Source organism: Colias croceus, chromosome 30 (genome assembly GCF_905220415.1).
Source record: "Colias croceus chromosome 30, ilColCroc2.1".
Classification (NCBI taxonomy): Eukaryota; Metazoa; Arthropoda; class Insecta; order Lepidoptera; family Pieridae; genus Colias; species Colias croceus.
Genome location: NC_059566.1, coordinates 2,812,246 through 2,827,258, shown reverse-complemented (window position 1 = coordinate 2,827,258; position 15,013 = coordinate 2,812,246). Strand labels below are relative to the sequence as shown.

The 15,013-nt window shown below is 35.5% G+C and overlaps 1 protein-coding gene across 1 annotated transcript in view; it reads right to left on the bottom strand.

Annotated features, from left to right (window-relative positions):
- Window positions 1-3,324: 3,324 nt before the first annotated feature.
- LOC123704684 (cholesterol 7-desaturase nvd-like) overlaps window positions 3,325-15,013 on the bottom strand; it is a 31,314-nt gene continuing 19,625 nt past the window's right edge. Inside the window, exons 3-10 of the mRNA XM_045653105.1 lie at window positions 9,486-9,739; window positions 9,046-9,235; window positions 7,828-8,013; window positions 7,178-7,350; window positions 6,189-6,294; window positions 5,738-5,862; window positions 4,188-4,358; window positions 3,325-3,569 (exon numbers count right to left, since the gene is read on the bottom strand). Coding sequence (XP_045509061.1) covers window positions 3,405-3,569; window positions 4,188-4,358; window positions 5,738-5,862; window positions 6,189-6,294; window positions 7,178-7,350; window positions 7,828-8,013; window positions 9,046-9,235; window positions 9,486-9,737 — 1,368 coding nt within the window. The 5' untranslated portion in view covers window positions 9,738-9,739 and the 3' untranslated portion in view covers window positions 3,325-3,404. The remainder of the gene's footprint in view (window positions 3,570-4,187; window positions 4,359-5,737; window positions 5,863-6,188; window positions 6,295-7,177; window positions 7,351-7,827; window positions 8,014-9,045; window positions 9,236-9,485; window positions 9,740-15,013) is intronic.

The following is a 15,013-nucleotide window of genomic DNA, read 5'->3' as shown; positions in this document are numbered from 1 at the left end:
CAACAACCACAGAATACATAATAGTAGCTAACAACAACTATTTATTTCGGGGAGTAACTAACAACAACAATTTATTTTTATCTAGCTTACCGCCCGCGGCTTCGCCCGCTTTGTCTAAAACCTAATAAATTATATACCTACTAAAACCTTCCTCTTGAATCACTTTATCTATTAAAAAAATCGCATCAAAATCCGTTGAGTAGTTTTAAAGATTTAAGCATACAAAGGGACATAGGGACAGAGAAAGCAACTTTGTTTTATACTATGTTGTGATGAGGACAATGTCGATAATAAATGCGCTTCGCCTAGCTGTCCCGGCAAACGTTGTTCTGCCTTACTCTTATCACTAAAGGGTATGAAAATAGCTATGTGGGCTGATTCTCAGACATAACCAATATGCACAGAAAATTTCATGAGAATCGATCCAGCGCCAGCCGTTTTGGAGGAGTATGGTAACTATGATGGTAACTAACATATTGTGACTGGGAATTTTATTTATAAATATAATATTAATAACTGAGCTGCTTTAAAAACAACCGACTTCAAACTTGCACTTGCAACGTTTACAAATACAGACAAAAATGCTCATAAAATAAAAACTACTGGGCCTATCCGAATAAAAATTTTATGGGACCAATTCGACACCATCCTGCATCGAACAAAAAAAAGAATCACGTAAATCGGTTCAGAAACCTCGGGGCTCGGAGTAATCGGTGTACATACAAAAAAAAAAACATACCGGCCGAATTGATAACCTCCTCCTTTTTTGAAGTCGGTTAAAAATATGCCCCACATATATTTTTGAATGTTTTAAGAGCAAGATTTTTTTTAATGCTATTTTGTGAAATTTTGACTGTACTAATGTTATGATAATAGGTAGTTAGTTTCTTTGACATTCGATTTAGGTAAGTATTTAACAAATTAAAATTACTTAGGTTAGGGTAAATTAAAACAACTGGATTATAAGATCTTTTACCATGATTACTCGAAATAAATGAATTTTAATTAGAAAAACACGTCACACGTCAATTTACGCAACATTAATTTTTAGTATCGTCCGTGGAAATATTGCTTCAAACACGAAGTAAATAAAAAAAACATTATTTAGAGTACATTTAGTACGACTTACATGACCAATTTAACACGCCTTTTTGTGTTTTGAAAATGTTCACCCGCATATTTACTCCGCTCCTGTTGGTCTTAGTGTGATGATTTATAGCCTATAACACACCGAAATAATTTTTCAAATCGGACCAGTAGTTCCTGAGATTAGCTCGTTCAGACAAACGAACAAAGAAACAATCTCTTCAGCTTTATAATATTAGTAGGTATAGATTTTAAATAATATATAAAAGGGTTAAAATCACAGACAAAATAAATAAAATAATAATAAGCATAATATTTTATTTCAAGTTTCACAATTTACAAGTTCATATAGATTTAACAGCCTATTCAGATTAGAGCGGTATTATATACCGCCTTGGGTAGCGGTATCCCGATGGGCACGCGATTAAATCTCTTACATAGTATATTATAGAGACTCTAATCGCGTACCGATCGGCTGTTCGCTACTGTACTCGAATCGGTACGCGATTAGAGTATCAACATTCTACATCGACCGTAGCGGATACCGCTGTAGTTTGAATAGGCCTTAACGGCCGTACACGGACCGCTTCAAGCAGTTGAGACCGACGGCTTGAAGCCGAAACCGCGCGGTGAACTATATAGTATATTCATTCACTGGCGTACACGGACTGCTTGAGCCGTCGCGACCGCTTCAAGCCGTCATCTGTGCGATTTGTAGCTCGAGCAGTCAACGACCGACCGCTCGAGCAGTCCGTGTACGGCCGCTCTAAATCAAGAATGGCACTAATTCTCAACATTTTTCATTGAATTTAATGTGCCTATCGATTAATTGGACATAATAAGTCTCAAATAGCTCATTACTATAATAAATTGATATTTACATAATAATATGTAATACATAAGGTAATACCTAATATGTAGATATAAGTACAAAAAAAATAGACATACGCGCGTTCAAACAAACAAACTCAGCTTTATAATATTAGTACAGATAGATTCAAAGAAAGGATTGCCAATATTTTTAAATACTTATAAATGACATTAAGTATTAAGTACATAAATAAATTATTCTATTTATATCTAGATATTATATTTCTTTAACATTATTCAACAGATTTCAATATATCAACAAGCGAATTAATAAAAACAAATCACAATTAGTCCTTTAAGTAATTTTGACGTGACAAAGTCTTATAATTCGATAGAGCCGGCTGCACGCACGAATAACATGAGTCATGCGGCGTTACCTCGTGAGGCGTTCCATGTAAGGCTTGAAGTGCAAGCGAGAGCGCGGAACGAGCGACAAAGAAGCACAATCGGCCTAAAGACGTTGTCACGTTCAACTATATATCGTCAGTAAACCGACTTTACAGACAACCAATTTTTTTTACAACAGTTGATAGATACATAACAAAATTGTCCACTAATTTAATAGTCACATAATGAGCTAGCGCGCAAGAGAACTATTTTGTCTCTCCCATCAACTGTATGGGCTAGTAAGAAAGTGCGCGCACGTAGCGACGCAACTCCCCATACAGTTGATGGAAGAGACTAAATAGTGAAGGAGACAAAAGTTGCTCTTGCGCGCTTGCTCTAACGCACACACGATTAGACATAAAAGTGAGATGGCATGATTCAAATATCGTGAGCGAAGAAGAGATAACTGCAATTCTGGCCAAATAGCCACATTTCAAAGACTTCTAGAGAAGAAGAAACTTCTATCTACAATCTAGGTACACCTTTCTACTTATAATATAACTAGCTTACCGACCGCGGCTTCGCCCGCTTTCTCTAAAACGATTTGAGATTTAAACTATCCTATCTCTCAAGTTGGATCGAACTGCACATGGTGTGCGAATTTTATTATAATCGGTTAAGTGGTTTAGGAGTCCATTGAGGACAAACATTGTGACACGAGATTTATATATAATATAATTATTATATACTTTGTCCTAATTTAATACGCTTTTGCACGCATTCTGACTTATTTTATTGATCGTTGTTTAAACTTTTTATTTCACAGTATGTGACGTCACCATAACTATTTTCTACTAGAGTTGCACCCGCGGCTTCGCACGCGTTTTAAACATCCATCCATCTATCCATCCATTCATGCTTACGTAATACCATATCCTCTCGTTACCATGGTAACCAAGAAACTTCACTACTCGAGCGGATTACATAGTTTGGGTTTATTCATAGCATCTTGCATGGATCTCGTCTTGACACTGGCACATTATAGTCATATCTTCTAGATATGAAGAAATAAAAAAAAACTATCTCCTGTCCTTGCTCCTGTCTTTTACTGGTTACCATGGTTACCAGTCGAGTGGTTTATTCATAGCATCTCGCATAGTAACACTGTTTTCGCTATAGAACTGAGCAAACCAGTCACGAAAGGCGCGTATTGATTTGTCGGCGCGTACATAGGGGGGTGAACTCACATGCTTCTTGTTGTTCCAGATTACGACGTCACGTTCGAACTGAAAAGATTTAGATTATATACAACAACAATAAACTATCAGACTCAATCATACACAGGGTGCCCCACTTTCGGTATACTAAGCGCGAAGGGACTTTTAGTTTTGCATACACTGATCATGAAAAATACTTAAACAACAAAATTACGTCAAAATTTTTTCGCAAATTAATCCTGAAAATCCATGTTTGCTTCTCTAGCTTCGCGCAGCCGGCATATACCGCTTCTCTAATGTGAGCATTTTGTCTATGAAAACATAATCTTAAACGATAGCTCACGAACTGGTGGCAAAAATGGGCGGGTTGCTTGTTAGAGGTGTACACATAGAGTTTTAAAAATTCATCTATTTGAAAAAAAAATGCGTCTGGAATTTTTAAGTATTTTTTACGTACTCAGCGTATGCAAAACTATAACCTCCTTTGAGCTTAAATACCAACAGTGGGACATCCTGTATATGTATTTATTGTGTAAAATTATACCTTCTTAGTTCTTATGTTTTGGTGTTTTTGTGTTTTGTTTACAATAGATGTTTTGTTATTTCAAACAAATAAATACACTTGCATTTTTAAAATACTAGTTGTAATGATAATAACTACTAACTAATAGTAAAAATAACTATTACCTGATAAGCCTCAGCCAATACAAGAACAGCGCCGAACAGCGCATTACGAGCTGGCGAATATATTCGATGGACAACCTTTTGTAGCATCGGGCCTATTGGTGTGACAGATTGTGTCACTACAGTGGAGCCGAATATTGAGTTGAAATGGAGACGGACGTGGGCTGGACCGATCTAGGGGGAAAAAATAAAAAAGTGTAATTAAGGTGCATGGGGGTAATTCCGGCCACGGGTAAATACGTGTATTATGTGAAATTAATACGTAACTAGCGATAGATTAAGCAAATATGTATGCTAATAATATCAAACCTATATAATTTCTTCATGCCCTCCCTTCACGATAATTACGATAAAGCGATGCTCTAAAAGTGGTAGGTATTCACAATTTTCTGATCGTCCGAAATTCCCCCAATGCACAATAAATAAACAGTTGAATAAGGCAAAATAATATTTTTCATCGTATAGCACTCTCCAATGCTTCGCAGTCGTACGAAATAGAAAGAAAATATACTATTACCAATATTCTACCATTTATCATTTATAAAATAATCTATACTAATATTAAAAAACTGACGAGTTTGTTTGTTTGAACGCGCTAATCTCAGGCACTACTGGTCTGGTTTGAAAAATTCTTTCAATGTTAGATAGCCCATATTTTATCGAGGAAGGCTATAGGCATATATTATCATAGGAGCGGAACCACGCGAGTGAAACTGTGAAGCGCAGCTAGTCATTGATAAAATCAATTATTGTTGAATGAAAACATCGTTCAAGCTTTAAACTTTCATACGCTGCCTGTAAAGAATGCTGATATTATTACATATTATGATAAAAGTTATGGACTTGCAATAAACATCTAGACTCACAATAACGATATATCTCTAAAACTAAACAGTGGGAGAGTCTCTAAAACTAAAACTCTGATTATTATTATACGTATTGCGACTTTGAACATTACAGCAATGAAATAAGGTTTTAATTTAATAATTTCCATGAATGATGAATACAGAGCTTCGCATTCGGATATTTTTGACTTCGCATTGTAACATTTTTACACGCTTTATTTTAGCTTCACCTGTATGTTTGTAACCGACTTCTTTGGGCGCGATTTTGACCCACTTTAAACGGCCAGATTTCGTTCAAACTTTGTAGATTTATTGAGGACCGATGACAATACACTAATTTGATAAAATTTTCTATTTTTTAGTTTGGTTTTCTATAAAAAGCGTGTTTTTTAGTTTTTTTAAACTATTATTATTTCGTTACGCGTGACATTTATCCGTTACGCGCCATCTTTTTCTCTTAACATTTCATTTGCATGATCTGAATCTTAAACTGTCATATATTATGTAGTTAGTTAGATATAAGTTACATATTATGTAATATTGACATGATTTTAAAAGAGCAACTATGGAGTTTCTTGTCGGTTCTTCTCCATAGATACTGCTTTCCGAATCGGTGGTAAATGTTAAAAATACTTATGTAATGACGATTCGAAAATGCTACTAAATAGTAGTCTAATTGAATAAGTGAATGTTTGAGTTTAAACTCACCTGCTTTACAGAAATATTAAACGGGAACACATTACAATTCATTATAATGTAACTTTGATCGATCTTCATTTCAGCGACATGAGATTCGTCTGTCTTCATCCATTCTGTTCTCCAGATATGATGTCCTGGAAGCAAAAAAAAAATAAGTTCTTGGGGCGTATTTATGATCACTACTTATAATCACTACATAGTATAAAGCGAAGTCGCTTTCGAATGTCGCTTTTTTTGCGTCGAAAACGCAAAATTTTTGAAAAGGATTGAAGAATTGAGGAAAAGGAAAGAAAGTAAGGTACACATAAATTAGATAACATGTTTACTGAGAATATCGTATCGTGTGTGCACTGGATTTCCAGAAAAGGATCTTGCGTTCTTGACTTATAGCTGTAGACGCTGCGAACACACCGCTGGTATTCTGTCAGTAGAGTAATATAGGTGTTTTCAAAATACTTACCGACTATATTATTTAAAAACGGCATTTTCCCGCCAATATCCGTCATAAATGACAGTTTGTGAATAGAGTTAAGATGTGCAGCATCTGACGCATTCTCCGGGATATCCTGAGAAAGAGAATATTAACTGTAGAAAATTCGATATAAGGTTCAATACGAATACAATTAAGCTAATTTCACGTACTTATGTTGCAAATAAATAGTTCAAAAGCTTATCAAAAGCAGCTGATAAACGATCCTTATTAAGAAAATCATACCAAACCAATACTTTAATATTCGAAATCAATGAGCCTGTGGAGGAAGGAAGGTGGAATTACTCCATCGAAAAAGGGAGGATCCTCGACCAGGAAACTTGTATTTATGCTCTGTAGCGAAAACATTTCGCTTGCGTGATTCAGAGCATGGTGTCGCTACAGGCAGGTTTACGTAGAGACGAGCATACTACAGTTATGCTCGCTGCAAGTAAACCGGCCCCCCCCTGTGACAGATGGCGGATAGCCCGGTAATATGGTGGCGTTATCATTTTCGATACCGTCACCTATTGCCAACTTATGGGCTTGGTCGGGTCGCCAAGTTGCGGCACTCGCCACGTAGGCGGTGGGGGTATAAGGCCTAGCTGTTAACCCCTGTCGCCGAAGGTGAACGGTGGCCACCGTTGGGTTTTAGTGGGTATGGCTTCCTGCGAGTCCCACATACCCCCTCATACAGCAAAACTGTAGAGGGGGATGCGTAAATGCGTAAAAAAAAAAAAAAAAAAAAAGGTGTCGCTACAGGCCAATATCAGGAAAAATTTACTTTCAAATAGGAGAATAATTTGGAAAGCCGAATGAAGTAACCCTACACAACAAAAATACAAACAGTCGACCATACCATGGAATTCATTTTAGTTTGATAAAAACTATTTTAAATCAGCTTTACATAAATGGTAAAGAATTTCTTGATATTAAACAAAAGAAGTAGTCCATGCACTTTTGATAACGCAATCACTTACCCGTATATGAGCGCTAATAATGAACTCATTCCTGCCCCTATACCCCCAGGTTTTCGTCTCCTCCAGTTCTGGGACGGTCCACAGCGGGGGTCGTCCCTCAGCATCATACCACACCCAGACAGCCCCATCCGTTTCCATAGTTTGCCAGGTTTTGATTGATATGCCTTTTGGTACTGGAAATTGGCATAGGTTAGTTTCTTTTTTAACCACAATTATTAACATGAAAAATTACCAAACCGGCAATATTTTTGGGTACTAAAAATATGTGCTATTTATTTGCTAACATATTAATAACTAGCTGCGCTTCGCGATTTCTCCCGCGTGCGGCTCCGCTCCTGTTGATATTAGCGTGATGATATTATATTATATAGCCTATAGCCTTCCCCGATAATTATTTTTTTCAAATCGGACCAGTAGTTTCTGAGATTAGCGCGTTCAAACAAACAAACTCTTCAGCTTTATAATTTTAAGTATAGATTTACCTGACTTAAAATATTTTATTGGGAATGTGTCTTATGAAAAGTATTAAATATTTTCACCGATCCTTGATAAGTGTGCAAAGTTTTAATTAAATTTGTCCGTTTATTTTGCATCAAAATCCAAAAACATACACACAGGTTAAACTAATAAAAGCGTGTCCATATACTTACTATTCTTAATATCAGGTATGTACGAGCATGCGCCATCTTCTCCAAACCTCCAGTGATGAAAGGGGCATTCTATACAATTGCCCTTAACTGCCCCACCGATCCCCATATTTGCCCCTAAGTGGGGGCAAAATCCGTCCACAGCTCTAGCGACACCATCTTCACCACGGTAGACGCAAAATGTTTGACCTGTAGTAATAAAAATAATTCTTAGTTTAAGTTTGATAAAGAATTGAAATTTTCTTGTTAATGCTCATTGCTCATGTTATGGTCTAGATGCTAATTAGTAAGCTCGAACAACAATTAGAGAAAGATTGAAAAACTTATTTGATCTTATACATAATTTATTCAGCTCAGTTTTTCGACATACGACCGAACTTTCCTATTTCAATTATTTATTGAAAGCAAATAGAATATATAACACGCGTCAAGTAAAAAGATCGCTGACGGATGGCTGCGCATTTGCGATTTATCGGTCTATTTGGTGTTATGAGGTGGTATAAGATTAACAAATAGGTAGTTGCGAAGCCACGATTCGCGAGCCTAGTTCAAAAATAAAATAATCGGCACATAGCTTTCGTGCAAAACTCGATCCATGTGCAAACACACCCCATCACTTTCATCCAGCGGCATAACGCAATAAATTATTTTTAAATTATTTTTTAAGCTTTTATTGTACTCTCCTAACATTTTGTAAGTCTATGCGCTGACAAATCAAAGATCAAGTTCAAAGGCGCTAGCGCCGCTCCGTCCGCCCCAACCTTCCCCCTCACGTTCGCTTCTTGTTTACGTCATTTTTTGGGATGCGCGTAGAGTTTATAATATCCAAACGGAAAATTCAATTAAAATTAATTTTTGTATGAAAATATAATCGAACAAATGTTGTTACTTAAGATGTTAGCTGTCTTGTCCTACGAGGTTGCTGGTGTTTTACAAGTAACTTTTAGATAACCGATATGTTACTGCAGCTATCTGCCAGAGAATGTTCCGTCTAAACATGTCCGGCTGTTTCAGAAAATAATGGCAGTAAACAGACGGACACACATACAAATTCAAAATTTTAACATTGGCATGTACCGTATTTAATACATAAATCTATATATATGCATTTAAAAAGATGCGATTTTATTTATTTATGAACATAGGTATCGAATATCGATCATACATTATTGTAACATGACAGCAGACATTCCACTTCATCCATAGCTAAATAAAACTTACCCAAAGCATCCACAGACGACACCCCTCCAATCTTCAAATCCCTCCCCTCTATTAGAGCATACCATCCATTAGGATATGGAGGGGGTATCTTATGTCCCAGAGGTCGATTCGTTTGAGCCCTTGTTATGTGGAGGTCTCTATCCACCCCCTTTATGTATGGGATGTGGCTGAATCCTATGTCTGTTAATTCCTGGAATAAAAGATTATTATGTTAATTTATAGCACTAGCTTAGCCGCGGGCAGAAAGCTATAAACAAGCAAAATGCCTACTTAATACTCTTTATGTTCGTCTGTCGGTCTCTGCTACATCCCTAAAATGCTAAACCGGTTCGGATGAAATTTGGTAAAAAGAGAGTTTGAGGCCTAAAAGACATCGTGTGCAAAGCCTCAGGCGACTAGCTAGTATTTAAATAAAAAATAAATGACTAAAAGAAACTTACCCGTATAACAACTCCTGGATTCCAATACGCTCTATAGATTCCATATAAAATAGCGGCCAATATCACAGATAACAGAATAACACTCGCATATTTATACGTCATTTCGAAAACAGCCAACATTAATGTCCAAGTCAAATTTAAGAAAAATAAAAACATCTCCTCTGCTTCCCATTTAAAAATATGACATTGGTTTGCGCGCGCATTTTCAATCTGTATTCCATGGTCCGCCATTTTGAATGCTCCGTCCGCCATGGCTGTTGAAAAATAATGATATTTAAAACTGCTAGCTCATCAAATACTTCCCTCATATTTAATTATATAATGGCCATTTATTGGATATACTAAATTGCAAATTTTATGTGTGTCACTGTTACAAAAAAACAAGTTGTTACAATTGGAATTTTGAGGAAAACAATTGTAAATTCATGTTTAAACGCTAAGTTTAAACGGTGTAATTTTTTTAGGGTTTCGTACCTAAAAGGTTAAAACGAGATCCTATAATTAAGATATCCCTGTCCATGAGTTTGTCTACTCCCTCCTCGGTGGCCGTAGGTATCTATGTAAAATTTCCCCACTTTATATAAACATCTCATGAACTGTGATACCTAGGTATATACTTAGAAGACAGTTGAACATTTCAGACATGATATATTTTTGTTGCTTTATCAATAAATCAGAGGAAATCGGGGTTAAGTAGCCATTGGCACGGTCATAGCTTGACTGGATGACCAATTTTTTTACTGCTGTGGTAGCTGCTCTTTAAGCATTTTTGTACGGAACCCATAGTGTCGCGAGTCCAAATCCCACTTGACAGATTTTTAATTATGTTTAATTGCAATATTGGTCGTTTTCCAGTCGGTTTTCCATTTATATCAAAATTCCTGCTTATATCAAAATTCGTTTAAAAACCAATCTTATAAAACCTCTTTCGTCTCAATAGTGCGAAAAGGTAAAACAAAATCAGTATTCAATATAAAATATTCATAACGTCCGTTGGTTTGTCACGTTGTTGCTGAACGGTAGAAAGTATGAATTTTGATGTGTATGTCTATGTCTATACTCGTAATATATTATGTAGGAAAGATTTGTCTGTATGCAACGGTTTAAGTCGAAGAGGAATCGATCGTTTTTGAAAATTATTTTGCCAATAGAAAACGACTTTACTAAATAATATAAGCTATATCTTTACTAATATTATAAAGCTGAAGAGTTTGTTTGTTTGATTGTTTGTTTGTTTGTTTGAACGCGCTAATCTCGGGAACTACTAGTCCGATTTGAAAAATTATTTCGGTGTTAGATAGCCCATTTATCGAGGAAGGCTAGGCTATATATCATCAAGCTAAGAAGAGAGTGTGTTATACATAATATAATATAACAGTAGCTGAATTCACAGCTTCCTGTAGCTTATAATAGCTATCGATTAAAATAAAAATTAATGTAAGTACATAAAACATAACGCCAAAACGTGTCGAATTACCTATCAGGGAATGTCATTGATAAGTAGGTATCAACTATCAACCATAAATATAAGTAACTAGCTGCTCCGCGCGGTTTCACCCCCGTGGCTCCCGTCCCGTTGGTCGTAGCGTGATGATATATAGCCTATAGCCTTTCTCGATAAATGAGCTATCTAACACCGAAAGAATTTTTCAAATCGGACCAGTAGTTCCCGATATTAGCGCGTTCAAACAAACAAACTCTTCAGCTTTATAATATTAGTATAGATTTAAAATAGTATACCTACTTGTTGTTTAATTATTAATAATTAAACTGTATTTATCTTTAAAACAGCGCCAAGACATGTGAACAGTTGCCTGCATATCAAATTCAAAATGGCGCCTCATGAATGACAGTTGACACGAGAAAGAAGCGCGCGCGTAAAGTTTCAGCGTTATCGGTCAAGGTTAGTCTTAACACTTTTATCTACCTCTAACTTATTGACAAACTTACTAACATACTAACCAACTATCTAGGTAGTTAATAATTATTAAGACCGATTTCAAAAATTCTTTCACCATTCGAAAGCTACATTATCCACGAGTAATATATTATCACGCTAAGACCAACAGGAGCGGAGCCACGCGGCTGAAACCGCGCGGCACAGCTAGTAAATTATATACTTAAACCTTCCTCTTGAATTACTGTTTATATTAAAAAAACCGCATCAAAATCCGTTGCGTAGTTTTAAAGATTTAAGCATACAAAGGGACATAGGGACAGAGAAAGCGACTTTGTTAATTGTTTTATACTATGTATAGTGATTACGATGCGCTATGAAACTTATAATAGTGAAAAATCGCCTCTTTATCACGGCCTTAATTTTTCATTCAGGTCACAATGTTAAGTTTTATTAAATACTAGCTTCCGCCCACGACTTTGTACGTGCATCCCCGTTTTTCAAAATCTTTTCTTAGCGGATGCCTACGTCCTAACATCTACCTGCATGCCAAATTTCAGCCCGATATGTCCAGTGGTTTGGGCTGTGCGTTGATAGATCACTATATCAGTCCCCTTTGAGTTTTATATATAATTATATAGATTTAGTTTATTTACGACCTTATGGTGATGACCATTATTTATTTATTTATTAAAAGTTTTTGTAATACCCGTAACATATTTATTTGTAAAGAAAAAAATTAACATTTGATAACGCATGTCACAGGCAATTAGTTTATTCGTTTTGTAGTTACAAATAGACAAACAAAATTATTTATAATAAGTATGTATAAATGCGGAAACGTATCCGCTTACTGGCGCCAATTATTATTTTATTATGACTAGGTATTAGAAAAACATAGATATAGTGTTTCTAGATAACTATTTGTAATACCTAGTGCTTATTTTCAACAATTATTGCATTTTTTGCTCTTCAAAAGATAAAACCTATCCTATTTCCCGGGATAAAAAGCCTATGTCCTTTTTCGGGTATCAAAATATCTCCATACCAAATTTCATGAAAATTGGTTCAGTAGTTTAGGCGTGATTGAGTAACAGACAGACAGACAGAGTTACTTTCGCATTTATAATATTAGTATGGATAGGCATCCTCGATAAATAGTCTATCTAACAGTGAAATAATTTTTCAAATAGTACGGGTTCCTGAGATTCGCGCATACAAACAAACAAAAGCTTTATAAAATTACTAGCTTACCGCCCGCGGCTTCGCCCGCTTTGTCTAAAACCTAATAAATTATATACTAAAACCTTCCTCTTGAATCACTCTATCTATTAAAAAAAAACGCATCAAAATCCGTTGCGTAGTTATAAAGTACATACAAAGGGACATATATAGGAGCATAGGGACATAGGGACAGAGAAAGCGACTTTGTTTTATACTATGTAGTGATAGTAACTATAGATTAATTAATTATTATTAAAATACCTGGCCTACATATTTAGCTGATGTTACAAGGCCAAACAGTAATAAGTAATAACATAGGTGTTAAATGTCTTGTTACATGAGGAGGTAGATTCATGGAAAACACCTAGTATTTCTGAGAATTTTAAACCTAACTGAATACCATAACGCTGACATCATTTAACAGTATTAAGTTACGAGGCGCCATTATAGTTTTTATTATTTAACCGATTATGTAAAAGGGTGTTAAGTTTTTAATTTTTTTTTTTTCAATTTCATTAAATGTTTTAGAGATGCGTTTATTTTACAAAGTACTAGTTTAGTATTATATTATCTGTGCTTAAAGTTTACAAATAATTTATTCGTGTTCTAAAGGGCTTGTTTAATTTAAAATGTCGTTAGATTTTAATTAATAAAACTAGCATCAAACGAAATATGTTACAGAATGTATTCCTCAAATATTAATTACTAGCTTACCGACCGCGGCTTCGCCCGCTTTGTCTAAAACCTAATAAATTATATACTAAAACCTTCCTCTTGAATCACTCTATCTATTTTAAAAAAACCGCATCATATTAGTGATTTTAACATACATAGGGATATATCATATAGGGACAGAGAAAGCGACTTTGTTTTATACTATGTAGTGATAGGTTGTGATAATAAAGTAGCGCGCAAGAGCAACTTTTGTCTCCGCAACTATTTTGTCTCTCCCATCAACTCTATAGGCTAGTAAGAAAGTGCGCGCACGTAGCGACGCAACTTCCTATAGAGTTGATGGGAGAGACAAAATAGTTGCGGAGACAAAAGTTGCTCTTGCGTGCTAGCTTAAAGGAAGAGTTTGTAAAAATATGTAATTAGATACTTTGTTTTATGTAAGATACATTTTCACTTCAGAACAGCTGAACGTTTCTGTATAAAAATTGTAGACTATGATCCACGTGCAAACTGAAATTATTTACACGATGTAGAAGCAAACCTATTAAAAATAATGCTTATGTTCGCAAAATAAATACATATTATTGTAATAATTAATTTATATACAGTACTAGCTTACTGCCCGCGGCTTTGGCTTAAAAAGAAAAACACGCATAGTTACCGTTCCCGTGAGATTTCCGGGATAAAAGTAAAACCTATCTTTCGTGTTAATCCAAGTTAACTTCTATATGTATGCTAAATTTCATTGTAATCGCGTCAGTAGTATTTGCGTGAAAGAGTAACAAACATACATACACATACCAACCCCACGAACTTTCGCATCTATACATATAATAAATCTGTAGAAGGGTCAATTCTGTACATAAAAAATATTGAAAAAATAAATAGCAGGGGGTGTTACTGGATCGATACCAAACCCAAATATGTGATTAAAAAATTTTTGTCTGTCTGTCTGTCTGTCTGTATGTTCAGGCATCACGTGAAAACTAACGGTACGATTTCGATGAAACTTGGTATAATTATACCTTATTATCCTAGGCATAAAATAGGATACTTTTTATCCCGGAAAAATACGTAGAAAAAAAATAAATCTTAACTTTTCTTAATTTTTCCGCGCGGACGGAGTCACGGGCGGAAGCTAGTTTATAATAGCCTTTTGTTCATTTTTTTGTATTTAATAAATAAGTAAAAGTTTACTTCTTGTAATTTGTGCAATAAAGTATTAAGCTAGCTTTCCACCCGCGGCTTCGCCCGCGTATTCAAAGAAAAACCCGCATAGGTCCTGTTCCCGTGTGATTTCCGGGATAAAACCTATCCTATCGCCGAAAGCTGGTCTTCTATAGTATGAAAATGAGTCGCCAAATATGTTGCTGAGCGCGAAATTCGAGCACGGTTGATCCGATTTCGTAAATTCTTTGAAAACGTAAACATGGACCACGGGCGAAGCCGCGGCGGGCCGCTAGTTTTAGATAATAGTAAATACAATTAAAAACTCACCCAACATAGAAGTGACCACTACAAGATTAGCTTTTAAACTGACGCCATATCAGATCAGAATCGCTTTATATTTAAATTTTAAATTCTGATATTTGAATTGTCGTATAATTTTGAGGGCTGTTTATTTACTATAGCAGAGGGTTCAGGAGGGTTGCTTGGGGCAATAAAAGATGTATTATTCAGTGCTAAGTTTGGAAAAATGGCAAGATCGAAAACACATACTTAAATAATTTAA